Source organism: Buteo buteo, chromosome 5, assembly GCF_964188355.1.
Source record: "Buteo buteo chromosome 5, bButBut1.hap1.1, whole genome shotgun sequence".
Taxonomy (NCBI): domain Eukaryota; kingdom Metazoa; phylum Chordata; class Aves; order Accipitriformes; family Accipitridae; genus Buteo; species Buteo buteo.
The window spans coordinates 42,554,961-42,581,030 of record NC_134175.1 but is presented as its reverse complement, the minus strand read 5'-3'; the positions used below and the strand labels follow the sequence as shown (position 1 = coordinate 42,581,030).

The 26,070-nt window shown below is 45.0% G+C and overlaps 1 protein-coding gene across 1 annotated transcript in view; it reads right to left on the bottom strand.

Moving 5' to 3' along the window:
• Positions 1–26,070, bottom strand: part of KALRN (kalirin RhoGEF kinase) — a 532,592-nt gene that overhangs the window by 359,032 nt on the left and 147,490 nt on the right. The window contains exon 2 of the mRNA XM_075028813.1: positions 4,777–4,851. Coding sequence (XP_074884914.1) covers positions 4,777–4,851 — 75 coding nt within the window. The remainder of the gene's footprint in view (positions 1–4,776; positions 4,852–26,070) is intronic.

Genomic DNA, 26,070 nt, shown 5'->3' with positions numbered 1-26,070 from the left:
AAAAGAACAAACAACAACAAAAACCGCGGCAGGCTCAGACCTCATCAAAAGACCTGGAAACTTTACAGTCTAAACTTCCTCATTTTCTTCAAAGAAAAATCTGCATCAATGCAGCAGCAAATTCTAGATGAAAGCATGATGGCCCAGAACCACTAGCAAAATTCAATAATCAAGCAATGCTATGTTTTTCTAATAGCCTATTTCCTCTTTGGAATTTCCGTTCATTTCAAACTACATCAGGGAATGGTATAAAATGGAAGACATTTTTCTGTAACAAAATGTAGAACGATGCTGATGTTTCATTTCAAATTTCCATTCCAGAGGAAGATGAGAATGGAAACTTTTAATTAAAATCAAAACTTTCTGTGCAAATACAAAATGTTTACATCATTCCAATATTAAATATTTTGGTTAGTTCTATTCCCAATCCAATACGAATTCCAGTGTCCACAAATCAGCGTTTGAGACCCGCTGAAACCTGGATCTGAACTCCTCCAGTGCCCAGAGGGCCCTGCGGCATTTCAACCCTTTCTCTAAAGATTGAAGCGTATCCATCACAGAAAAAGAAAAAACATGTCCCTCCACATGTGGTCCCATGTACCCCTGGCACTAAGTGACCTGTGGTGTCTTCAGACAAGTTTTTGGGAAGGTCAGTATCTTCCTCTCTGAGCCTTCCTCTGATTCACCCTGCTGGCCTAAATTTAGTGAAACCTAATTGAAAAGTTGATCTGATCTATTTACACTGAAATTCCTCCTCTATAGACCTTTCGGGAAATCTCTCTCTGTTTTTCCTTCAGGCTCTCAGCCAGGCTCAGACATTGCTGTGACCCAGCTCCCAAGGCTGCTCCCGAGACATGCAGGGTTGGGGACAGTAGGCTTTTGAGGGATGGAGATGGCCAAACCGTTACCGCATCCACTTCTCCCTACCCCATGCCTTTTGTTACCCAAAGTCCACAGAAAAACCTCCTGCTTTGCTGAACGCACACTGGGAGCTCTGCTTGTCACAGCTGCAGCAGCTCACCAGTTTATTACACCCTTCTGCCTTTTGCTGTTGATTCCTCCGTGCTCAATCACCCTCTCAGAAACCTGGCCAGCCTCCTCCTTTGTACTCCTGCCTCGGCAGATGAGCAGAAGGTACCTGGGTGACAGGCGTGAGCCCACGCGCTGTTGCTCTTCTGAGCCTTCCAGGAATGGGAAGTGCCGGGAAGGATCCTGAGAAACTCTTCTCAGTGGGACGTGGGGAAAGGGCAAATGCTTTCAGCAAGACCCACAGCATTAGTCAACTAACAAGCTTTTCATAACCTACGTATATGAAAATCTCCACGCATGGGAAGGGGACATGATAACACGCTCCCCTCCCTCTCCTGAGAGCCTCATATGCTTCCTCCCATATTGCACTGATCAACAGAAAATCTCCAACAAATATAATCAAACAGCTGAACAACATCCCAAGTTAAACCACTCTTCTACAGCATCTGTGCTTCCTAGGAAAGACTACAAGCCTAGCTTCCAAAATATTTCACCACCTCTCACTGAAAAAAACTACCTAAAATAATCTACAACCTGTTTTATTTCCTCTCCTCTGCACTCATCAGAATACAAAAATCAGTCTCTGGCCTGTAGCTCACTCCCTGGTGGTTCCCAAAGCCATTCCAGTGCTGCAAGCAATACGGTGAACCACCCAGGCAAAGCCAAGATTTTATTAGGGTTTAGGCAACAAGCAGGTGGCCAAAACCTCCCTCCCGCCAATCCCCTGCTTAATCTGCTTCCACGAGGTCAGCGATGGAAGCGATCAGATGGCGATGGCCAGGATGCATCGCGCCCCCGACTGCTCAGGCCATCTCTCTGCTTATGAGTGCTAGAATGGGATTTTCAGGTGCTGTTTAGCCACACACGCACATGAACTTTTCTTGGGTTCAGTCTAGCTCATACATGAGATCACTGGAAGAAATCAAGAACGAGTTCCAGGAAAAAATCCCAACATCATCCGCCCCTCAACTCTCCCGCAGCGCAGCGATGCGGATGCAGCCCTGCGCCTGCTGCTCGCTGCCGGCTGAGCCAGCTGAGGGGAAGCGCCAAGCACAGAGCCCCAGACAGCATTTAGGCTGGATGAATGCATGTCCAGCTAGTTAGAGCTGCATTTCAACTCCGAAATTAAGTGCACTTCTGAAAATTTGAGTGCTCCTCTGAGATTACACGGCTGTGCAGGCGGGTCCTGTTGTGCCTGCTCTGGAGCAGGCGGCAGCCGGTGTCACTTCGCTGCCTGTTCTGCCCTGCTGCTCTGCATGGTCCAGGTGTGGAGCATCCTGAAACACAAAGCACAGTATAGCCCCTGCCTGAAGGAGCTTGTTTGTTCTCTGCCGCTTTCCTGTTGAATCATGGACTAAAAAAACAAGGTGGTGAGCCACAGCAGATGAGAAAAGAAATAAACTGTGTAACTGAGATGTTCAGCTGAGATTTTTTTGTGTGTGCTGATAAATTCTGCTCGTGTAAGGAGAACCCCCTTGACAACTTTACTGTACTGTTATCGTTAAAATTAACTGTAGTATAAAACTCTGAAGAAGATTCAATAAAACTCTTTTTCTTCGAGGAAGCCTGATTAAAAATGCAATGTGCTCCCAGAGTCTATGTTAACTACAGAACAATTTATTTATATTTTTTTTAATCTTGCAAAGTCCAGCTATTTGATTTTTCTATTTGGCAAACATTTTCTCTTCTGTGCTCAAAGCATACTCTAGGAAGTTATTCCATTTTAATTAAAAAGAGCCTAGCCATCAGTTGAAGTGCTCAAATCCTTTTCTTAATCTGATTTATTACAACAACCCAGGGGAAGACTGGGCAGTACTTAAACTCTGGGCTGGAGGGTGATGCTGGGACTGTTGCAATAAGACACTAGCAGCTCAGAGCATTCTGTCTGCAAAGGCCCCTGACAATTGTTGTCCGTAGTCGTTGTGTTTGGAGACAACGGAGAGGAGGTGTAAATCCTAGGACCGCTATCTAGCTAGCTGTGTCAGGAACAGGCACATTTTGAGCAGATACAAGTCTGGAGGCTGGTGAGTCTACAAAGAATGAGCTGTCCCTTGCCTGCAGCAGATCACGGCACGAAACCCCGGGGGATCGTGTTGGCGCTGCTTGTTTAACGCCCCCCCAGAAGGCAAGCTTGGCCCAGGACAGCGTCTAATGAGCTGATGATTTGGTGTGAGACCCTCTGGCTCAGAGCTGAACACAGGCACTGTCAGTGGAAGAGGCTATATAAACGATCCAGACAGGTTGTCGTTATTAAATATTCCATGAATTACCGCATAAGCCTGCAGTCATTTCCATGCGAAGCAACAGCAGGAGCCAAGAACTCAATTCCAGTATGGTCCATGCATAAATTCCTCCCTTTCACTTCCCCAGAGCACCCAGTTCAGCTTTGTGTTGCAAACAAGTCTGCAGGTATGCTGTGTTTTTATGACTATGCTCCTCTCTTTGGAGCAGTGAAAGACAACAGCCACATAAAACATTTCAGGACATTCAGAATGAGACAACAATGCAAGGTAAAGTGGTCCTGCACGCGAGTACTGTTGGGATAGTCTTGGGTTTTCACACGAGGCTTTTTGTGTCTCACAAACTTCTCTCAAAGACTTCGATTTTCATGTTGTTGGTCAGAAAGTTCAGGGTTTACAGAGCCACAAATGGTTTGCCCAAGTCACTGCTGGACTTGTGATCCCTGGACCATTTACCTGTTGCTACAAAGGAAGACATCTCACACCAACTACTAGTAAAGCTGAAAGCTTTTCCTGCCTGGCCAGGCATCTCCATGGCTCGGCAGGGTGACCAGCCCCATCCTCATGGGCCCCACTCCAGCACCTGGGGGGAGAGCCAGGGAGGAAGAGTCCAAGCACCTAACAGCCTCGCTGCTACTCTCCTCCCCTCTGCAGTCAGCATTACTGTGGAGATGAAGGAAACAAAAAGCAAAGACTGCAAACAAGGGGGCAGGCTATTTTTGATGCAGGTTTTCTCATTGCAACAGGGGAGATGACCAAAAGCAGCCTGAATGGTTTGCAATCATCAGAAACACTGGCACTGGAAATAACACGGTTTTACGCTGCCAATTTGAGTGACTTCATACAAGATTAGGATCGCTTCAGACTTTCTCTTCCCCCTCTCCCTGACAAGCTGTAATTCATGCCAGAAACAATATCATCCAAGCCATTCTCAAAGCCTTTTCCATACCGTCTAGTCCTCATCCACCCCCAGGTCCTCGAGATTTCTCTCCTGAATGAAGGCTCTAAATCTTTGTACAGGATGGCAGGAGATCTTTGAGCATCTGAGCTATTATGTAAATGCAGCATCAATAGTACTTTTAACTGCAAGTTGATTAGGATTGCAAATGAAACACCAGTGATTTACAGGTCTGAGTGCCTCCTACAAACAGGAATTAATGCTATTTGCTGACCGTGAGCCCAAAGCAGGATCCCTGAACTGTCCTGAAGGCTGAGACGACACAGGTCTGGGCTGGAGCTGAGAGGATGCATTTCATCCCACCTGTGCTGCCCATTTACTGTTTCTCAGAATATGAAGAAAATCAACATGGGCCAGATTTCAACACTCTGAGTATTACTGGATAGCCCTGTTCCACATACAGCCTGTTTCTTAGCAGAAGAACTGATTTAAATACTACCAAGTCCAAACATGAAACTGGTCCCTCATGACTCTGCAGTGCCATAAGGACCAGGACGCAGCAGACAGAGCTCATGCTGGGCTGGAGGGATCCAGAAAAGATGTGCTTACCTGACACGAAGGCCACTTTCTCCTTCAGTATAGGAAGGACATCAGCAGCTTTTAAACCATCATTTCGAAAAGAACCTGCAAAATAGAGGAAGACAGGAAAGCCACATTAGAAGAGAGCATGTTCTTGCTCCCAGCTTCACAGACACTCCATGTTTCTCTAAATCAGACTGGAGAAAGTCTATAAATTACATAAAAGCACCAAGAAACAGACCCTAATGGCTGATACCCAAGCACCATTAGCATCAATAGAGATATATTTGTAAAAAGAAAACACAGAGAATCAGCTCATCATTTTATCCTTCAGAAGTTCTGAAAGGGTAACAAATTTCCCACTTTTTTACCCCCACTGCCTTTTTCACAGACCATACTGTCAAACCTGGGAGATGCCCAGCTTGCACACCGAGCCAGGAGCCTTCTCCTTTCACTGTTTTGAGCATAGTCCAGGCAAAATTGCAAGGAACATTACAGCACATACACATCCATTTAGCATCAGTCCTGGAGACAGATTTGCACAGCGGCTGGCTTAAAAAAGGCTCTTCCCCTTCCCCACTTTCTGCTGCACAGCACAGCTGGAGATGGAATGGCTCAAGGTGGGGACCGCACTCAGAGGGAGGACATGCTCCTTACAAGCCAGCCAAAGCTTTTCATAGGGAAGGAGTGGTTTGAAGCCACAGTGCATCCTCATGTAATTCATACTGTTTGATTACATGTTAAATATACCTGCACAGACCATTTGCCTTCCCCGCAGTGCCAAATTATTTCACATCTCCTGAAAGTTCACCAAAGAAATCCCAGATTTTTACTCTCCTGGAAGCCTTAGGAAAAGAACTGACAATGGTTTCAGCCACCAGCAGCATGCTTCTGCTTTGAAAAAGACCAGCAGTAACGGATCACCCCACAGCAAGCCAGACACTGCTATTCCATCAGGACTATTACAAAACAAAAGGTGGGTTTGAAGGACATCTTTGCAGTTGCTCTGAAAAATAACTCATCCATCACTGGGTAGTGAATACCCATCATGACAAGTGATCTTCAATACGGCCTTAAAGCTATTCCAGTTCATCAAAGAGTACAACACATTTGAAACCCTTTATTTTTACTTTCTGCCTTTCACAGGCAGGCAGCAACCACCATTCTTCTGAGATGGTACCAGGGCAAGAGAGCCTTCTCACAAAGCAGGTTTCTTGACTGGCAACATTGTTCCAGCCATCACACCTTCCTTGTTGAACACAGCAGATGACACCTGACCATCTGGGTCTGAAAGCGGGAATGGGGATAAAAGCCCCCCCTATATATTGTCATTTATTTCTTGCATCATGCAGCCTGCAAAGGCACAGTGGTTCAATCCATGCAGACATATGGAACAGACAGGATGAAGACGATAACAGCCATTTTCACCCGCAGCTGAACCTGCGTACCTACAAGTATTGTTATTACTATGGTTGAGTTACTGTTAATGGCAAATGAGGTAGCATTTGCCATTCACGGTCAGCTTGTGCAACAAGACTGTCTTTTACATGCAAATACATCCCTCACCGGTGACCGATGGCTACAACTACCTCTCTATGTCCCCACATGCTCTCAGGTGTCACCTCTGCAACACTCAGCTCCAGAAGACGAGCAAGCTCACCAGCTGAGCCTACGCTTGTGAAAATCAGCACACAAAGGAGTGATGTAATTCAATGCAAGGCCAAGACCAATGTAACTGCAATTTGAACAGGCATTGGAGCACGGTCCTGAGAGGTCCCTAAAGAGTGCTTTGTGTCAGTAAAGTGTTTTGGGACCAGGGAAACTAGTCGTGGTTGCTGAACTCTTTCTGTGTTTGAGTAAGCAGAGCTTTGTGCACTCTGCGTTAAATATAGGAGACTTTGATAATAACTTACCCTCTTAACAACAATAACCTCTCAGATCCCAGGCTGTGGCTAGCTCACATCAAAGGTAGGAACCGTTCAGCCACAAGCAATATTTAGAATTTAAGCAGCTTTGTATATAAGCATCTCATCCAACAGTGAAGCAAACAACAACAGCCAACATGCTAGACACTTCACGATGGCTCAAAGACACTGAAGCGGAGTACTGGGCCAAATTTCTCCAGCTGCAAGATCAGCAGAGTCCATGCAACTTGAGTTTTGGCCAATATTTGTTAAATTTGCCAGGGAAACAGCAAAGTCAATACTTAGGCACTTGACTGTGCAGCAGACATTATACAACTGAAGTCTTAGAGAAACATTACCAGAAAAATGTCAGTGGGTGCAGTATTCGTGTATGTAAAACACACAATAATGAATTCTTAGCAAGTTCCCACTGTACTGAGGGCTGAAGGACAATTTCAAACACTCTCCCACAAGGAAGGGCTGCATCTCACAGAGGTGATATGCACAGAGACTGGGAGCAAAATGCATGGCTTTAAAGATGGTTACCTCCTGAGCTGCAGCAGGGCAGGCTGCAGGCAAGGGGTTCACTGCTAACAGCCCCGATGTCCTGACTGTGCACAGGAGAGGCAGTAAAAGACACAAATGAGGACAGTGCTGCCAGCAGGTGTTTTCACCTTTCTCAGTATTCCCCAGGACAGGTCAGTCATGCTCCAAAAAGATGCATGAATTATAAAACTCTGAGCCCATCCTACAGCCAGGGAATCAACAAAAACTCCCAAGAGCTGCAAAACTTCTCTTGGGATGAGGGAGGAAACATCTCAAGGGAGATCAATGCCTAAAGCAATGCCCTCACTCTGGGTAATGTACGTGCTCGCCCAAGCAGCAGTTTGTGACCCACAGATGAAGCCATGGCCACTGCTTTCAGAGGTCACTCCAGCTCCTGACAAAATCCTCGCGTTAGCAGCTATGTCTCAGAGCATGCTGCCAGGTTTTCCACAAGGGCTAGGGGAAAGGATGCATAAATGGGAAAACCAATGGCTGTAATAAGGGCTCCAAAAGCAACAGCAAATCTGTCTCCAGGAGGGCCCAGTGCAGCAATGATGCATTCCCCAGTTCATAAGTTATTATAAGCATACCCCTAATAATGCTCATTTTCATCCTATACCCCAGCTGTTTCTAATACATTTGTTTTGTTTGTTTGCGTGCTGGATCTGAAACCATGTCTGCATAGCACCATCTAATTTTTGCCGCAGAGCCCCGGGTATACAACCATCTAGCCAGTTCATTACTAGACGATGACAAAGGCTGTACTTTGTATCCTGCCCTACACCTCTCTCCTACCCCTGCAAGACCTGAGCCCTTCTGTGGCAGAAGGACAAAGAAGGACAGATGGATGAAGGAAGGGCAGGCTGAACAGTGAGCCATCCTGCCCATTGTCCATGCACTCGTTTGCCGGTTCACCATCACCATAAGCATGGGACTACACAACAGTGTCCCTCTTGGCCTTCTACCTGCAAGTCTCACCATAGTCTGCAAAGAAGCTTAAGCATTGCAATCAGCTCTTTACCAAAAGAGAGGCACAGAAAGCACTGTGCCGTGTCCCAGTCACTCTGCAGCCCCTCAGACCTTTATCACATCCTGGCTATCCACGTAGCAGGGACACTATGACTATCCACAAAATTTTAATACTCCAGTGACATGAGAAGAAAACACACCGTGCCTGCAGGAGCAGCTGACAGAATAAACTATTCTTGTAAACTTGGAAGCACTGAAAAATTAAACAAAGTGGATCCTCAGCATGGCTGAGTCACGTTTCAGGGCAGAACAGCATCGCACATGCACAGCCCGTCTCCTAGCAGGGATTCCCTGCACGGCAGAAGCAGCTCACAGTTTTAGGTGAGATGCTGTAATGAGAAGCCAGCTGGGCGAGATGGGAAGCTTAAGGCATGCTTCCACGTTAAATGCAGCAAACCTGAAATTGAGAAAAGAAAATTCCTTTCTACCCGCACAAATGCCCCAGTTGGCCTGGGGATCTCGCTGCCGCAGGGTGCGGAGGTCAGCAGCTCAAGGGGCTTCCCAAACAGGTTAGAGATCTGCAAACAGCAAACATCTCCAGGGAACTGTAAAGATTAGTAAAATAAGCAAGAGTTTTGGAAAGAATATAAGCCTACAGACTTTGGAGTGAAAGCCAAACTCTAACTCTTGGAGTGAAATATAAATTATCCCTGGAGAGAATCCTGCAGGCTTTAGGATTTCTTTTGCTAAGCAGAGTGCAGGGCCTCTGTTGGAGACACCGTCTTGGGCTAGCTGGACCAATGGTCTGCTTCAGAATGGCTTTTCCTAGAAAAGCTTCAGTTCTAATCTGAAAAAAGCAGCTCTTGGCTTCAAATAAAGATCAGCTGCTGCAAATATGGAAATACTTTCTATACTTAAAAAAGTATGCGTAGGCAAGAAGGCGGCCTCCTGTCAGAGCACTGCATGGGGCTTAATCACTTGGCTCCTGATGCCTTCAGCGGGAGTTGTTCATCCCAAGTCCCATGCAATGTTTCAGGAAAGGCAGCCCACATTCTCCTAGTTCTCAGAACAGATTTGACTATTTAAAAACTTTGGCATGAAGTTTCTTTAACCAAACAAAACTGAACTCCTTGGGCTAAACCCATTCCTTGAGGAACTCTACTGGAGTCCAGGAGGCAACAGTAGGATTAATCTGGTCCACATTGTTCCTTTCCTCTTCCCTCAGTAGCGGCCTCCCCTGTATTTCTTTCCTCCCCCACCCCTGGTTTTTGAAGCAGTTGTCTCCTAGCTTTATCATAGCCTATTTACCTTGCTACCTCTTTTTTTTTTTCCCCTCCTCAAAGTCTCACTGGATTTTATTTTTGTTTGCAGTACAGTAGCATCTTGGCTTTCTACAACATACAAACAGAAGAGACGTCTGATGTGAGCACAGAGAGGCAGAACAAAGGAGACTTTATTATTCCCAATGTAGCCTTTGCAAACTGAGACACAGAGAGATTGACTTGTCCAGCGTCAGACAGAAAGTTTGCGGTGAGCTGAACCCTCATTTCCCCAATGCTTCCCCAATGCCTTTCTCATACAACCATCCCTTTGTTTTCTGGCAGAATATAATCCTCCTTTTTCTTCTCTTTACACTTCTTGCTTCCTTCTCCTGCCCTTCTCTCTCCATTGTTCTTTCTTTCTACATTTCGGCCTCAAATATTTACTTTGTGTGTGTGCTAAACCCTATTTAACCCCTTCCTCCCTTTCCTGCACACTGTTGTCTGTCCCTGCAGGGCTGTGAGCCTTCCTAGTTTGGTTTCTCTGATTTTCTATAAGCCATGGAGAGGGGCTTAGCTTAGGGCTGCCGGGGCCTTTGCCGCTGGGATTTTGCTCGCTGAGGCTCATTGGTTCAGGGGCAGAGAGGCCACAGCGTGGCACAACCATTTGGTTGAATAGAAGCAACATGTGCTCCTGACTAGCATTTTAGCACCATCTGGCAGAGATAAATGGGGCTGGACACTCTGCATCTGCTGATCGCTCTTCTGTGGACAACAGCCTGATCCCTGATGCAAAGAAAGAGTATTTTAGTGCCCTGAGCCCCCCAGGAGCCTGCGAGGCTCTCTTGCCACACTTCCCCACTGCAGACAGCAGAAGGGCAGGTTTTGACTTCACAGAGGAAGGAAGGAAGGGAGGAAGGGAGGACTGACTGAATTGAATTGAAGCTGAAGGCAGCACCAGCCAGAAGAAATACAAAATTAATCTGTAAATATCATTACCAACTATTATTGAAGATTAACCCAGAGCCATATATTTCACTAACAAAGGTTATTATTCTCCTTAATAGCCAATAAAAAGTAATACCTGGTCTCACAGGAAGCATTTATAGTCCTAGGACTGCAGGTCAGAGTGGCAGGGACAGGGTGAAAGGCAGGTTGGACTAGCACCATAGCCCTGGGGCAAGGATGGTGACTGTCCCCCTCCATCCTCGGTTTGCTTTCTCAAGCAAGAACTTCTCACCTGGTGCTCCTGACATGTTCACCCTTCCTAAACGAATGAGTACAGCAAACAGACTGTCTGCATTCAACATACCTTGAGCAGTAAGCATGGCCACAGCATGCAACACTCATTTAGAGAGACCAGCAAAAGCTAACATGGACATTGCCGATATTTTCCCTGGAAGCACAGCTAGCATTGGCTGTGTTTCTCAGCCCATGCAGAGCCAGGGGTAGAGCTTGCTTTCAGCTCTACAGTAGAAATGTAAATAATCCCTGGGCCCTTCGTAGACTTGTGATGGCTTTCCTGCTATATAACTAAAGACCCACATAGCATTTAAGCTCGTGGCTGAAGTCTACTTATTTCTGTACATATAAGTATGTATAAACACAGGATTATAGACATACAGGAATGCAAAGTGGGTTACAGGTACCTCATGGAGGATCCAACCACAAATCTGCTGTGAATCTGATATCTAATACTCGTGTTAGTCTTGTACAGAGTAAGTGTTTTATGCCACCAGATCTAGTGTGCAGACTGACACACAGACCCACGCCATAGCGTCAAAAGTTGCAAGAACCATGGACACCAGATAGATGGTCTGCACAAAAGACTAATCCCACTGCACCACATACTAAGCACTTTATCCCCCAGCTGAGACAAAGTTATACTCATTACATTGCTGCATTTATTTGAAAATGAAAAGATGAATATTGCTTTTATATGTAATACTTATGCTCAGTCCAAGACATTATTTTCTCTGTGTTTCGTTATTCTGTCCTTCCTTTTATTAATTATACACCACTACTGCCCACTGGCACATCCTTCTGGTCACACCTATTGGGTGACAATACTACTTCCTCTGCTTCCAAGTCTTGCCACTGCTTGTCAGAGGTCCAGCTGCTTTTCTGTCCCCTCTACACTGACAGGTCGGTCCTTCTGATTTCCCACTGCTTGTGTCCCTGCAAAAGGACAGTCACTGCCAGCACAGCCCCCTTCCCTCCCCTGCCTGTAACACTGAGAGAGGCAGGGCTGGGGTTTGGGGGAGCTTGCTAATTGCTGAGATTGTTATTCCTTCCACGAGGTACTTGGCAGCATCAAGCCTCCCAGCACAGCCTTTGAATGTCCACACATTTAAACAGTAGCCTCAGCTTGAAAGCATGCCAAAGAATAGGCAAGGCTTCAAGAAAGATACAGCCGCTTGCAGCAAGCATGCAAATTCATTAGCCTCTGTGCACATGTGGCCTCTAATAAGTTGTGTTCAGCATCTGAAGTCTAAAACATCGCACCCTGTGCATCCCACCTAAGCCAACAGCCAGGCTTTGCCTTTTCATACGTGGCACAAAACCATTCAAAGCATCAGAAGGATACCAAATTAATGCACAATCTGAGGCGAAGGCTCTACTTCACCTCCATCCATGGGGGATTTTATTAATTTCATTTTAAACATACACTAACAGAGATGCTAAGAGAGTGCAATGACTGTGAGTCAATCTTTTACACATTTCCTTTTTATTTTCATCAGGACTTTGCAATCAGGCTGAGATCTTTCAGTTCCTACCCTTAGAAAAATAATTAGACATTATAGGTAGCCCTGTGGATAGCACATCTGACTGCTAGTCAAAAGACTTGGCTGTATTTGTGGTTCTGTTCCTAAATTGCTTTGTGATCCTGAACAAGCTGTTTTAACTGTGCTAGATCTTGGTTTTCCTCTCTACAGAACAAAAATAATGACTGCCCACATTAGTAAAGCACAGGCAGGTCCGCAGACCTCAAAGGCACCTTACAAACATGAATTAATTTTGTCTCAAAAAAACCTTCTGAGGCAGAGAACTGTTGCAGTGTACTTTTATAGATTGGCAAAAATGAGGCACCAACAGTAGGAAAGACTTGCTCTGGTGATCACAGAAAGGACATTTTGGGCAGGAAAGGGAGACATTAAGAGAATTGGAAAAATTTGGTGATCTGACACAAAATCCTGTGTTTTATTTCTTAAGTGTTCAAGGGATGGATGTGCTGCCCCAGAGGGAAATGAGTGCATTCAGCACCTTGAGTTTTTAGTCATTAAGTGTCTTGCTGTAGATTGCACTACACATCAGTGACCACCCAGATGCAAGAGTCTTTTATGGTGTTAATAGAGCTATGGGCCATTTGTAATCCAAAGTCACATTTTAAGTATGGCCATGGTTTCTACCCAAGCCTAGTGTGCGTGAATATTTTCTTTTCATTTCACTCGCCTCTCAATTACAATTGGATTCCTCATGGAAACATTCCTCAGAATTTTATAATCCTGTAAAAAGTTTAGACTTGCTGATGGATTCCTGTAGGAAGGATACAAGTCCTCTGTGAAGTTGTAGAGGTTGGGTACCGCAGGTCTCATCCTCTGTTAAATTCTGTAGGTTAGAATAATTTCCTTTAACTGGCATTGGTTTAGTCGACAGGCTTTTTCCAAAAAGCTGCAGTACAGCATCTGCCAGCACCTGTCACTTATCAGTGATGTGCTTAGGGCTTCCCATCCGTCTCTCAGAAAGCCTCCCTCTCAGATCCTGGGGGTCCTAAGCCGCCAGTAACTTCTCCGGGACAAAAAAATAAAATAAAATATCTAATTATGTACAACATTCAGGAGGCACTTTGCTGAAACTCCAGCCTTACAAAGGAACCATATGCCAGTGCCTCAAGTGTGCTTTGCAAACATCTGCCTCTCAGGGGGATTTCATGCCAGACAGTAAGAAAGAAACTTTAATTAGAGGCCAATTGAGATCCTTGTCCCAAGGCTTGTGACTTCCCCAAAAAAAGAAAAAAAAAAAAATCACAAACAAAGCAAGCAATTACATTTGCCCCCATGTTTAAAAACAATCTGTACATTTTCTCTTTTAATACAGAGTTCTTTTCTAAATTTTTCTGACAGGGTTCAACGTGCCCCATCTGAACAGACGCACAGGCTAACAAAGTTCCCATTGCCTTCGGAAAGATCCCTGCCCTGGAAGGATGGTTGTGTCTAGTGCGAGTGTCAGAGTGAGTTTTAAATTAGTCATTTTTGATTGTGGTTCATCCAACATTCACAAACTAGCGCCTCACTATTAATTAGGCTTACTTCTCCCTCTGTCTCACCTCGCCTTAAATCCCAGTTGATCAGACACTTTTCTTCCTTTGCTCATTCCCTTCAGTCCCTCTTGCTTTCTGCTAGGGCTTATGATTTCAGCTCACAGCTATTGCATCATCCTGTGAAGCCAATTTAAAAAAAAACTAACAAAATGAAAACCCAAAGCTGCAACTCAAAGGGGTGTTTTCACTTCCTGTGCACAAATTCCCCAGTTAGGGATAAAGCAAGATCCATGCCCTAAGCTCTTGAAATGGGGCAGGCAAGTAGAAACATCCCTGCAGTGGGTTATGTGGGAGAACAGGCAAAGCCCTGCCAGGATCACAGAGGATGTCCCCAACCCTGAGTGGGACACAGTTCATCCAGACTAGATGGTCGCAGGTCTCTGGGTGATGCACCTCTGGCCAAAACCAGCAAAACTAAGGCAGCAGGGATGGCAGAAGAAAGCATGCCAGCTAATGTCAGGTGCAGCACATCCCTGCGGGAGCACAGGGAAAGCTCACGGGCTACGCTGTGATGCTGGGCTGCTCTGACAGCAGCTCCCCACAGCCCTTACCTGGAGAGCAGGACCTCCCTTCACTCCCCACTCTGCTGTCCTTATTTCAGTTTCCCAGGGTCTGCTCCTCTGCAAACCAATCTAAAACCAACCCCAGCCCACTGACAGGGACTGTGCATAACCCACTTGCAGCTGACTTCAGATTGCCCAAACCTCTCTAATGCAGCACTGAACTGTAAAGCAGCGGCGGCAGCAGCTCCTTTGAGGGTCTCGCAAGGAAACACTCTGGGTGTAACAGCAACCAGTTTAACTTCCCTGACAACATCCTAAATTTAAACAAAAGCAGGGCAAACATTTTACACACATAAGCAGGAGGGGGAAGGCAAGACACTCACAGGACTAAATAATTTATCTGCCTCTCTTACGGATGCTGACATTTTTGACACACATTAAACATTAATGAAAATCATTTTATGGATGGCTGAGTCATGCCAGTCAATGCATAATCTCCTGCCTCTCCACCTGCCCCTTTCACCCTCATCTGGCTCCTATCGCGGAGCGCAGCCACTTGTAACTCTGCCCCCTGAAAGAGCCTGGGCTCCCCCAGATGCCAAAGAGCAGAGCAAAAGCACCGAGGGGGCTGAACAGACCCTAACAAACACATGGACAAGAACCAAGCCCACCGAGTTCTAACCCCGCTGCTGTTAAATTCACAAACCTGCTGTTTTGTTAATTAGCTAACACGAGATGCTGTGAATCATTTTGGAAAGCAAATTACCCCCTTGATTTCTAAAAGCTTCTAGCTGCATTTTTTTTTAACTTACTATTTTTTCCTTCTCCCAATGTATAAATGCCAATTAAATTACTGCCTGCCTCTGTTTAATCTAATGTTAGCCTACTCATATTTTCAGCTGCTCCCTAATGCCAGTACAGCCCCTTATGCCCAAATCTCTTTAGCATGCTAGTATAAATGTTTATAGCCCTAAGACTTACTGCTATAAGAAGCTTGACATTTTTGTGGTAAAAACCTGCAATGTTATTTTAATGTTGAATAGAAAAGGATCACCAATGGGTTGAAAACGCAGCTTGCTTTTAGTTTGTTCCATCTAAGGACACATATAAAGAGATGACTGGCATTAAAGCCTCACTAGCTGTCTGAATCTCTTCCTGGACAAGCAGTCCTTAGATTTGCTGAAATGATAGACTCCACTAGAAGGTAGAGTTACACAAAGCCACTGGGCAGCCCTCAAAGACGGAGAATACACATTTAATCTCATCTTACATATCCCAATAGACTGTAAGAGTGGACGCCAGAGTTACCAGAAATATGTTCTTCATCCCAAACATACTTTTCTTTATGGAAGGGGCTAAAATATACCTAACAAGATTATTGCCTAAACTCAGTAAATTGGCTTCTTTTCATAAAGGGGGAGCTCAGAGCTGCACAAATAACTGGCTACAGGTTAATGAGATCTGACTGATCTCCAGAGGGTGCAAGCTGCTGCTCTACAGATCCCCGACAGCTGGAGTCAAATGACCATCCAACTCATCCCTAAAACACAGGGAAATAGTTTGGGGCCCCTCTTTCCAGCCCACTGCCAGGTTGCAAATGCAAAAGCCACAGACCTGACCTTTTCTCCTTATTTTTTTCTTTCAACAGAGGTGACAGAAGCGCAATATATTGGCAATGATTGCTTTAATTTCACAGATTGGATTATAAAATCCTTTTCCCATGTGCATCTTTTCTTCTTCTGAAAGGATTTTACTGGTTGGTGGTTTCCCTGATTTCAGTTTCACTGAACAGCACTGTCTGCAAAAACCAGCAATTCCAGGCAGGAGGAAAGGAAACTCTCACGTGCAAAGTGTCAGTAATAGTCCACAATTCAGTAAATTAGAGATGAGGGGAAAACACAGCTTCTGCTTTCCCCCAAATCTCCAACTGCAGGTGAGATTTCACTCCTCCAGCTGCAGCAGTTTTAATTACCCATTTTTATATTTTCTCCCAGCCAGGAATCCATCCTGCATATACATGTTATGTGAGGCATCCCTGCTCTCCAACTCAAAGATGCAACCATACGCACCTTCTCATATTTTGGGTTCTAGCTTTGCTGATAAAAAGACAGACTGTGTCCATGTTTCCAGCCTATGACTCAGCCCAGGGTTTCCACAACGTTTTCCTGCAAACTCCAGCTCTGCTGCTGGAAAGATTTGTCCATTATGTTAGTTGTTCAATAACTCTTAGGCACTACCGTGCTAATACAGCTTTGAATAAATGACAAGTCACAGTCAGAAGTCAATGAAACATTAGGAGCGATGACAAAAAAAAAAAAAAGGGCAAATTAACTGCACAAAGGAAAAGAAAGAAATGCACTGATATTTTTCTGCCTGCTTCTAAAGCAAAGGCAGAATGAAAGGCAGGCTGGAGAGAACAGATTCATCACGCTTTGGCTTCATTATTATAATAATTAATTTATATTAGCAGGTGCACATTAAGAAGATCTGTTTCCACCCCTCTGCCACCACCAGCTGGTGCAACATGCATGTGTCAGTCATGGGAAACAGTAGTTGTGCTGATGCCCCTCACCACCCATCTTATGTCTGCATCCTGCCCAGCCTGCAGCTTTGTTATGGGGTCCAGTCAGCATCACTGGTACAGGGCTGTACAGTTTCTACCCAAAAGTGCCTAAAATGGCCAAAGCCAGCTATGGTTGGAGACAACCAAACATGTAATGGCAATGGCATTTCCCATATTTCACGGCAGCTGACTGATGGCAGAGCGCAGGTGTCATTGTCATGGCCACAGTTTGAGGCAGGACATTTATAATAACCTTTTATAAACCTGACATTGATAAACATGCACAGGAAAAGTAGCTAGGACCTCCTAGCCAGAACTCTTGTTCCTGAGAAACATATCATGGAAATGTTCATGAGTCCACAGATCTCTGTTTTATACCTCATCCAGTTGATTCCACCACAGGATTTGGCCCAGTGCCCACCAGCAGGGTTCAAGGATATTAGATGGGATTGAGGCGGCCAGAATCATAGAATCATAGAATCATTTAGTTTGGAAAAGACCTTCAAGATCATCAAGTCCAAGCATCAACCATGCCCACTAAACCATGTCCTGAATGTGGTGGACACTGAAGTACCCCATCTACTCACTTTTTGAATACCTCCAGGGACGGTGACTCAACCACTTCCCTGGGCAGCCTATTCCAATGTCTGACAACCTGCTCAGTAAAAAAAATTTTTCCTAATATCTAACCTAAATCTCCCTTGCTGCAACTTGAGGCCATTTCCTCTCATGCTATCTCCAGCCACCTGACAGAAGAGACCAGCACCCACCTCACTACAACCCCCCTTCAGGTAGTTGTAGAGAGCGATAAGGTCTCCCCTCAGCCTCCTCTTCTCCAGACTAAACAGCCCCAGCTCCCTCAGCCGCTCCTCATAAGACTTGTGCTCCAGGCCCCTCACCAACCTGGTTGCCCTTCTCTGGACACGCTCCAGCACCTCAATGTCTTTCCTGTAGTGAGGGGCCCAAAACTGAACACAGGACTCGAGGTGCGGCCTCACCAGTGCCAAGTACAGGAGGATGATCCCTTCCCTACTCCTGCTGGCCACACTATTTCTGTTACAGGCCAGGATGCCGTTGGCCTTCTTGGCCACCTGGGCACACTGCTGGCTCATATCCAGCCGGCTGTCGACCAGCACCCCCAGGTCTTTTTCTGCCGGGCAGCTTTCCAGCCACTCTTCCCCAAGCCTGTAGCTCTGCATGGGGTTGCCGTGATCGAAGTGCAGGACCCGGCACTTGGCCTTGTTGAACTTCATACGATTGGCCTCAGCCCATCGATCCAGCCTGTCCAGATCTCTCTGTAGAGCCTCCCTACCCTCGAGCAGATCAACCCTGCCTCCCAACTTGGTGTCGTCGGCAAACTTGCTGAGGGTGCACTCGATCCCCTCATCCAAATCATTGATAAAGGTATTAAACAGAACTGGCCCCAATACTGAGCCCTGAGGAACACCACTTGTGACCGGCCGCCAACTGGACTTCACCCCATTCATCACAACCCTCTGGGCTCGTCCATCCAGCCAGTTTTTCACCCAGCGAAGAGTACGCCTGTCTAAGCCACGAGATGGTAGCTTCTCAAGGAGTATGCCATGAGAGACAGTGTCAAAGGCCTTGCTGAAGTCAAGGAAGATAACATCCACAGCCTTTCCCTCATCCACTAGGCGCGTCACCTGGTCATAGAAGGAGATCAGGTTGGTCAAGCAGGACCTGCTTTTCGTAAACCCATGCTGACTGGGCCTGATCCCCTTCTTATCCTGGACTTGCAATGTGAGTGCTCAAAAAATATCCTCTTGGTAACGACTGCTTAAATTTTGTGATCTGATGAAAATGCAGCCTGTGGAAATATTCTACCCTCTCTACCAGTTTCCTGGGAAGCCCTACCAAGCGTTGCAATAGCCATTTATAGCAAGGTGTACATTAACTCCAGAATGGCGAGATACACAACACTGACTGCTAATGAAAGCTGCAGGATAAAGCAATAATGACATGCTTCTGAATAAAAAAAAATGCATACTGAAATATTATGGAAAGAAAGTTACCATGCAGGAGAGGTACAAAATTCAATTTTCTGAGTGATATAGACAAATAACCTTTTCATGGCTATGAGATGCTTCTTTGAAAATGTTTTGTGAACCCATACACAGAGAGAAAAACAAAGAGGTAAATAGTCTCTTCTTCCCCTGCACTGAAGAGCTACAGTACTGAGCACACTGCCTGCTATAAGACTACTGACAATTAAGGATGTGTCACCCTGAGCAGTATCTCTGTCTGCACGTATCTAATCTGCCCATTACCATTGTCCTCAGCCACTGCAACACAACCATGCACAGAAATCCTACGTTATGGGAATAAATATCCATTGAAGCCAAAATGGCAAGTCAGCTGAGCACATAAATTGCCCACATTCTACCCGAGGACAAGAATAATTATCTTTCCAAATCCACTTTAAAACCCTCACTAAAGAATACTTTCTGAAGAGGTCAAGCCCTGATGATAGCTAATACTTTCAAATGAATCTTTGTTATTGCCCAAATACAAAGAGCTGTTTTAATGCATCACGACAGAAGAATGCCTCCTCCAGGAGTGAGCTTGCCCGCATTTGTATAGATCATCACTTAAGTGTTCGGTAAGTCACATGACTTTGTGGCTTTGAAAGATTGCACTTTGATGTCCAATGAACAGATGTCAGCATAAAAAGATAAGGGGAAAAAAAAAGTCCAAGCTCTGTGCAGCCAGCAGTAATTGACAAAACAGCAGTGAGCTTGTGTGTGGAGACCAAATAAGCAATAGCAACTGAGCTACCTCCTCACCCCTTTGCTTCCAAAAACTGTTTAGCAATAGTGTAGCTACAAAAGTGTAAGGTGAAGTGCCCTAAGTCACCACTACGTGCTCAGCAATGTGGCTATGCAACCACTTACACTGCCGCTAGCTCAGGAGCACCCACCACTGCTAGAAAACAGGTACCTGGCAAAATAGTGCATTTGAAGCTGTAAGATCAGTTAGTCCCTTGGGTGTCTATTGTTTGAGGAATAGTGTGTTGTAGCTTACGCTACCACTGTCACTGCTGTTCCAGGGATAAACAGAAGGCTTCTGTCATCAGTGTTTTCAATCCAGCCCTTTTCACAAGCACTGCTATTCAATTATAATGATTGTTTTGTTAAGTGTGGTTCTACTCGGGAAACTGACTCCATAAAAACAGGATCATGGAGTTCATGTTTATTGCATCTCAATGATTTCCAGATCAAATGCAGTCAGTTTACAAGTAAAAAAGATGTTTGGTTTATTTTTCCAACTACCAGGTCTACAAACTCATGCTGGGATCTAGAAGTTAAGTTGTCATCTTTTTGGCTTGTACGATTGCAAAAGGAACAAAAAAGAATTCTGCTCGCCCACTCCCAGAGTGGCTGCGTATTTCCAGCTTCAACAGAGATAATAAGGAATAAAAATGAAGACATTATTTTCAAACCCACTTCTCTAATTCTGCACTTCAGGGCTCCAGAAAGGTAATCTGATTTTAAAAGCTACTCCAAGGCCAACTCGAAGTGACAAGACTTAAGTACCACTTAAAACCTTACGGCATATTTAGGTACCTAAATAGTATGTACCTAACTTTAGGCACCCATTTTTCAAAACCGTTCCCCTTAATTTAGTCAGCAAATTAATCAGATTTGCATGTGATTACACATAGATAGCAGATCATTTCAGTAGGAAGGTGCTATTTTTACATAGACACTTGTCGGAGCAGAATTGCATGTTAAACTAAAATTTATGAGTCCGCAAGCTGAGTCTACATTAACTATTTGACAGCTGCAAATTATTGCATTACAAACATCACCAACGTGCTTACACAGACACATGTGCATACATGTCACTTAACCATTCCCCAGCTGTCTGTCTGTAAAACCTCAGCATTGTAGGGGTTAGCAGGTTTCCCTCATGGCAACTCCTACAGGTCATCATCAGATATCTGAGCCCCACTATCATGCACATGAAAGAAACAAGCTGTTCTAGGGAAAGAGGAACTCCTGAAACCTGACTTGCTATGGACTAGCTTCCTACCATGTTGACACACAGATCCTCCAACTATTTGTCATGTCCCCTATGAGTTCCCTACAGCAAAACTTCCACTTTTCAGCCATGCCTTTGCTTCTCCCCATTTCATCCTCCCAATACGTCCAGCTCTTGCCTTCTGTGCTCCTGTGCCAATTGGTTTTGGATGCCACCAGTCAAACATGCATTATACCCCCAGTGCTGCTCTGTGGACCCCAGTACGATGGTTGCCTTGAGCCTTGCAAAGGATTTGAAGGAGCCTTAGCTAACAGCTGTATGTGAAACACAAATTTATTGAGGGTAAACCTAGGGAACGTTTGCTCCATTAACCAGTTGTCACGAAACTTTGCTCCATGACCCATGGTACAGTCAGGCTAATGCTGATCACCCTTTCTGGATCTGGGCTTTGCCTACTCCTGCCTTGTGCCTTTAGGAGTTAATGACAATGTCTGATAGCAACCAAAGAGATAATGCATAAGAGCTTACAGGAAAAGTGGGCTGAAAATAAAGGCTGGGAACATGGCCAGCATTTACAGATGTAACAAGTTCAGAGGAACATTCCAAAATATTAGCCAGTTTTATACACCCAGCCTTTCCACACTGGTTTCACAAGCTGGAGGTGCCTGCTTGCAGGGGCAATCCTGCCAGGCCATCCTTGCAGCTTTACTGTGGCTCTCTTCGTGTCCTATCCCACTCCAACAAGGACAAGCAAGGGTGTTTAATTAAATCCAATTGTTACCATTTTAATCTCAGTGTAAAATTGTTCATTTGGAAAGCACTGTGCCTGGCTTTCACCATTAAGGAGTTCTGTGATCAATGTAACATCAGGCCAATTACAGCAGTTATGGCGCTGAGAGATGTATTTCTGTTCTCTGGCCCTCTTTATGTATTCAGGTGTAAAGCGAAGGAAAGTGCAGCCTCAAATGCTAATTGCGCTGCTTAGGACATATTCACTCCCAAGGAGCTCCTTCCAGCGTCCCTTCAATCACACAGCTATTTAGCGCCAGGCAATTGCCAATCCTCTCCCACTCCAGCCCCAGTCAAGGTCTTGCCCGTGATGATGAAATCTGCCTGGAGATTTTAGAAACCCATAGTCACGCAAGACTAGGTTGTTGCTCCTGCAAACAGGCCACTGTGACTTGCCTTCATAAACTGTCAGGGGGACTCTGAAATGAGCACAGCAAGAAGGAATGGGTGTACTTGTGGCTCACGCCGTCCTCCAGATGATATTTTCCCAGCATGTAGTCACAGCTCGTGCTATTTGAGTCATCCTCATCTGAGAATGCAAATAGTTCCCAATCGGTAATACAGCATTTCTGCTTGCAGGCTTAGAGCTCAGCTTCTCTCATGATGCTTCAAGCTCAGCCGAATCCTGGAGAGCCAGGGGCTGTTCGATGTCAGGGGGGAAGGGGCCTTGTACGGATGGGATGGTAGGATGGTAGGCAATGAAAAGTCTTGGGCTGGAGGGAAAACGGAGCCCTCCCAATACTATGGCTTTAGACTTTGGATTAAACCCTGTCTTTAGTCATGCCGATGCAGAGAGGTGCAGCTCTATGCAGTTTTCTGAGAACTGTAGATTTACCCCGCTGAAACCATCCTTCAGTTCCACATTTCTTTATGACTTCCCTCACAGTTTCTCTGTGAATTATTTTAATTCCTTATAAGAAGAAATGGATTTGCCTTCCCATTTACAGTGCAGGACATTGCACAGTTATTGACTCGGACCTGAATGATTATTGCTTGGATTCCCAAGAAAAATAACATTAGATTGGAGTTTAGGTTGAGTAAATTCATAGATCTGAAAACAAAAGTAGCATTTAGAGTAAAGTTGTAATTCCTCCAGACAACCAAGAGAAATACAGAAAATTCAGAGCTGAGATAAATGTAAAAGCAAACCAAAATGGCTAAGGTATGGAAATCAGTGTTAAGGCATACCAGCAACCTTGCAGAGAGCCTTCAGGGATACCAGGGAACAAGTGCACAACTATGGCTAGTGTGCAGTACTACTTAGTAGCAGATTAAATTGATATTGAAAGCCCATTTCATTTTTTATCCTTCCCTTATTAAATTATTTTAGGATGAGAAAAAAGGAGACCACATATCTGTCTGCTAAGAGTAACATGGAGGTATACCACATTAATCTGGCAATAAAGCCATCATGGACAATCACTTGGCTCAAAGCCTCAGGATGTATATCTTACTCAAATGTTGCTTATAAATTAATTTAGCCCAGGAAACAGTTACTGCATCATAAACATGGGATGTTTCTAACCTTTCATTTACCTATTCTCCTGCAAAAACAGGAGATGGTGGAGATGCCCAGACACCAGTGCAGGTCCCAACCCCTTTTTGTGGCTTGTTTAAGAGAGCTCTCCAGAAATTAACACTGAACCCACACTCATGTTTTATTCCTTGGAAGGAAACAACCTTCTCTTCCTTGGCATAGCCTCTCAGAATGCCTGTGAAGGAAGTAACCCATGTCACAGTGAAGATAATAAAAGCTGCAGGTGGCCCAATATGTGAGACCTTCCCCCAGCTCCATTCGGCTCTGCCTGGTGTCTTGCTATGCCAGCTCTGGTCTCCAGGAAGCTCTGACATTCTCCTTGATGGTCCCAAGAAAAGGAAGGATAACAGTTCACCGGGGTTAGCCTAAAACATTTGCTTTTGAATCCTGGCCACAGTCGTAACTTGTGATTGCAGGGAAATTGTTCGCTCTTCCTGCATCTTGGTTCACCCATATGCTGGGGACAGTGTGTTTCCTTACCTCCTGAGAGCAGCCGCAGAGGCTGGAAGCAGCATCTTGTCTTTTCACTGGCCAAGAAAATTTCTTACCATCAGTGGTAAGTGGGTGTTTTCACTGTACGGCTTGCTCAAAGGGAAATTAAAGGCAGAAAGAAATGATGTCAAGCTGTTCTTGAAAGAAAACATGTCCATCTCTAGAAAACTGAGAAAATATTCAAGTGCCACTCATTTAGCACTGCTGTCAAGTAAAGTCTCGAGCAATTAGTCTGCTGATTGCTTGAACTTCACTGGGTGTAATCTCACTTACCATCAGTCCAAGCCACAGGACATTTCCAGCACATGGTGGTCACAGAGAGCAATTCTCAGCTGCCCCACTGGCCTGTTTTGACCCAGTGAAGACCCTCAGGTGCAACCCACCATCCAGTGCCAATTTTTAGTGGACTAAATGAGAAACAAGAGTGGAGAATACTGCATTCAGAAAGAAAACCAGCTTGTCTGAATCATCCCTGAGCTTTCAACACACACATCTTTGAGCAGGATCACTCGTATCCTAAAGCAGCCTCCATGGAGAATTGAGTGCTTGGAGGCAAAGTGCATCTACTGTGTGGGTGAAGGAAGAGAGGCATGGGAAAGCCAGGTCCCTTGCTGAGGTCACACATGGGGTTATCACAGGCTCAGGATAAGCCCCTCATCCTTTGCGCAGAGCCCTGTGCCATGTACCATGCTGCCTCCCCTGACAAAGACCAGGACTGAATCAGTCATTTGCTTATCCTCCACACTGCAGATGTTTACAGGTGTTTTTACCGAACACTTCAAAAAGGTGCTTGTCTCAGGAGTCTGTTTACACATTCTTGATCTTCTGAGCTGTCAAACATTTAATTAGATCTGGAATTCCCACCGCAGCAAGTAGTGATCTTCAGAAGGTATGGAGTCTGGGTGGTGGAAGAGGTATTTAAGCACAGAGTGGGTGTTAGCCCAGACCTCTTCCTCCTCAAGCCTTCCTTACATCTGACAATGACTGCACCAAATTTCTAAGCAATAACAGCTCCAAAAGTTGGCAAATTTGAAAATAAAACATGAAACCACATATTTAAACACCTGGGTACTACAGCATATAATTTATCTATCTATAAGCCTGAAAGCTGCTAACACAGTTGCTGAAAGGAGCTGCAGTGTGGGGCAAGAAGCACAAGTTTTTTGTAAAAGGTCCTTTTCAGAAGCGAGAACACCTGGTCTCCAAAACTATCACCTTCAACTTTTAAGAGGTATGCCCCAACTCTGTGTGGGATTTTCAGCGAAATGAGGATGAAGATTTGGTCCTCAATTGGAAAACCTACACATTGAAATCTGGAGTAATCAGTTGCTGGTCTCGACTCAGGTGAGACTCAGGTGAAGCAGCACTGACACCAAATTACCTCTCATTTAAAGTGCTTGTCCCATATGGCTGCATGTGAGGTGCTAAGCAGGGCATGGAGAGGAAGCTGACAGTCAGCAGCGTTTGTCGTGTGGCTGAAAACCGAAGATGGCTCTAGAAAAGAAAGACTCTCCCTGCTCCCAGTCTTTCAGTCAGAGTCACATTTAGACCAAAACCAATATTGCTAAAGAGGAGACTCATCACAGGCACTATAGCTCCTACTCTGGAAATACTGGGTTTGATGGTGTCTGTGATTTTAAATTGGGTCAGCTAACCAATAATATGGCCAAAGAAATTAAAAAGAAATTCATACCAAAAATGGGGGAAAAAATGGCAATGGGCAGCAGAGAAATATTATATGAAGATATTAATGACTAGATGATCTTTGTCCTTCATCCTATTGTCCTGTGAGGGAAACCAGGTCTCGGTCTCACACAGGACTTGTTGTAGCTATGAGTCAAATCTGTTTTTCCAGACAGGAGGAGCGTCCAAGATCTCAGATGCATCTCCACCACAACAGGTCCCAGCCACATGCTCTTCTGGCAGAGAAGGCCAAATTCCAAGGCCTTTCCAAGGCTTTTCTTAGGCCAAGACCCAGATTTTATTGTGAGAGGACTTGTGCTGAAAGCCAGTCAGCAAGTCATAAAGACACATGCTCATCTCCAAGCTCTCCAGGCTGAAGCCTTATCTGTTTATAGAAGGTGCCTGTTAGAGAACTTGTGTCATGTGGGAGACAATGCTTCTCATTTATTCAGGCTGCATACTTTTTTATTTCAGCCACAGATACACATTATTGCTTGAAAACAGGGTAATCCAACTACCCCACGTTCTTCCTTTAACCTGTCTAGAATTTATAGGAATTTAATGGAATATATAGGACCTTCAAAAAAGAACAAGATTGCGCGATAGCTCAGAACTGCCAGGCCTTTCCAGCTGAAAGTGCAATGGGGTGAAAACAGACACTTAATCAGTGAAAATGAGGACAATGAGTCCAAAAAGAGAAAGTGAGAAAGGAAGACTCTCATGTTTTTTAAAGAAAATATTATCCTACTAAATTGC